The 1,639-nt window shown below is 37.5% G+C and overlaps 1 protein-coding gene across 1 annotated transcript in view; it reads right to left on the bottom strand.

Annotated features, from left to right (window-relative positions):
* LOC103155053 (cubilin-like) overlaps positions 1-1,639 on the bottom strand; it is a gene marked incomplete at its 5' end in the record, with an annotated part of 46,450 nt that overhangs the window by 39,823 nt on the left and 4,988 nt on the right. The window contains one exon of the mRNA XM_016663239.1: positions 448-622. Within this exon, the coding sequence (XP_016518725.1) occupies positions 448-622 (175 nt within the window). The remainder of the gene's footprint in view (positions 1-447; positions 623-1,639) is intronic.

Below are 1,639 nucleotides of genomic sequence, written 5' to 3'. Positions count from 1 at the left end.
CTGCTTCCACGTTGTTTAGATAAAGGAGACAACTGATGTTTGATCTTGAAAACAAATCGTACAGAGTTTCTAACTTTTAAGAGGTGTTTCTGTTTTACTGATATGACCTTTCATATTTAAAAGAGAAGACATTTCAGTTTTAATGAAATATAAAACTCGTTATAACAAGACAACAATCTCGCTTAAATAAAATACTGCTCCTGAATTTCTGTCTGAGCTCTGGCGGTTGAACGCCTCCACAATAAACCTCATATATTTGTTTGATTTAATTCACTTTGAGATACAGTAAAAGAATTACATTTATATTAAGGAATATATGGTGAGGTTATTAAAAATGATTCTGTGAAGGCCTTTCTTTATTTTTACATGTGTACAATACAGTATAAAATAGAAGTTATTATATTGCAATGGCCATATTAGAAAGTGAAAAGAAAACAGCAAATATACCTGGCTGTGGGTTCAATGTAGAAATCTTCCTCAAAGTCAATTTGGACAGCTTCTCCATTGGGTACGGTTATCACCCATGTACAGTCAATGTTCTGGGGGTAATTCTGTGGATAGTTTGGTGATGTGATGTAGCCGGGTGGGTCATTATCCGTCAGCGTGACGGAGCCTCCGCATGCTGTGGGAAAATTACTTAGGTCACAACAAAAATAAGAAAATGTAATCCATCTGTTATACACCAAAACCAGGAGACACCAGTTCTATTTCGCCAAAGTATTTTGAGGTAATAATTAATACTCTGGTCATACCAAGCTAGCAAATTTCAAATATCTAGCAATAGCAAAAATAAACAAACAAAAAATATTATTCTAAGCTTACTTTGATATTTTTTGTGGTATTTTTCAAAGGAAGAAAAATCGTTCTGAACACAAATTGTGTTGCAATGTTTCTGAGCTCTGGTCATCAGGAAAAACTGGCCTGCATGTTATAGATGTGTCTCTGTTCCAGATCACCTGATTCAAATGATTGCATGATCTCCTCTGAATGTCATCAAATGCTGCAGGAGCCTGTTAATCACCCACTGATTCCAGTCAGGCGTGTGGCAGAAGGGAAACACCTAGATGTGACGCTGTTTTCACTGGTCTGACTGGTGTTTTATTTAGTAACCAGTTTGTACTTTAATTTGATCAGAACTAGGAACAGCATTGTCATGAACTGGGTGAATGAAACAGAAGAGTTAGTTATACTTGTATTTATTTCTAATAATAATGAAAATGATAATGATAATTCAACAACAACAAAAATAAATAAATAAATCGGTTCAAAAGACATAATAGAAAAAAAATAATGACACTTCAGAGAAATAACAGGTCTCCTGAGTTGAGTCTAAAGGTGAGGGGAGATTATTGGGTTTTTTTCCTATAGTGTTCCTGTGAGTTTGGTTCACTTTCTAACGGCCACGTGGTGTGTGGAAAAAAAAGTTGACCGTCAAGTAGTAAATTGTTTAAGAAGGTTGATGCCCTGCGACAGACTGGCGACCTGTCCAGGGTGACCCCACCTCTCACCTGGAACGTTAGCTGGAGAGGCACCAGCACCTCCCAACCCCACTAAGGGACAAGGAAGGAAAGCAGGATGGATGGATGGATGGATGGATGGACGGATGGATGGATGGATGGATGGATGGATGGATGGATGG

Source organism: Poecilia formosa, unplaced genomic scaffold (genome assembly GCF_000485575.1).
Source record: "Poecilia formosa unplaced genomic scaffold, Poecilia_formosa-5.1.2 Scaffold410, whole genome shotgun sequence".
In the NCBI taxonomy this organism is placed as follows: Eukaryota; Metazoa; Chordata; class Actinopteri; order Cyprinodontiformes; family Poeciliidae; genus Poecilia; species Poecilia formosa.
Note: the sequence above shows the minus strand (reverse complement) of the source record. Positions and strands in the feature narration are given on the sequence as shown.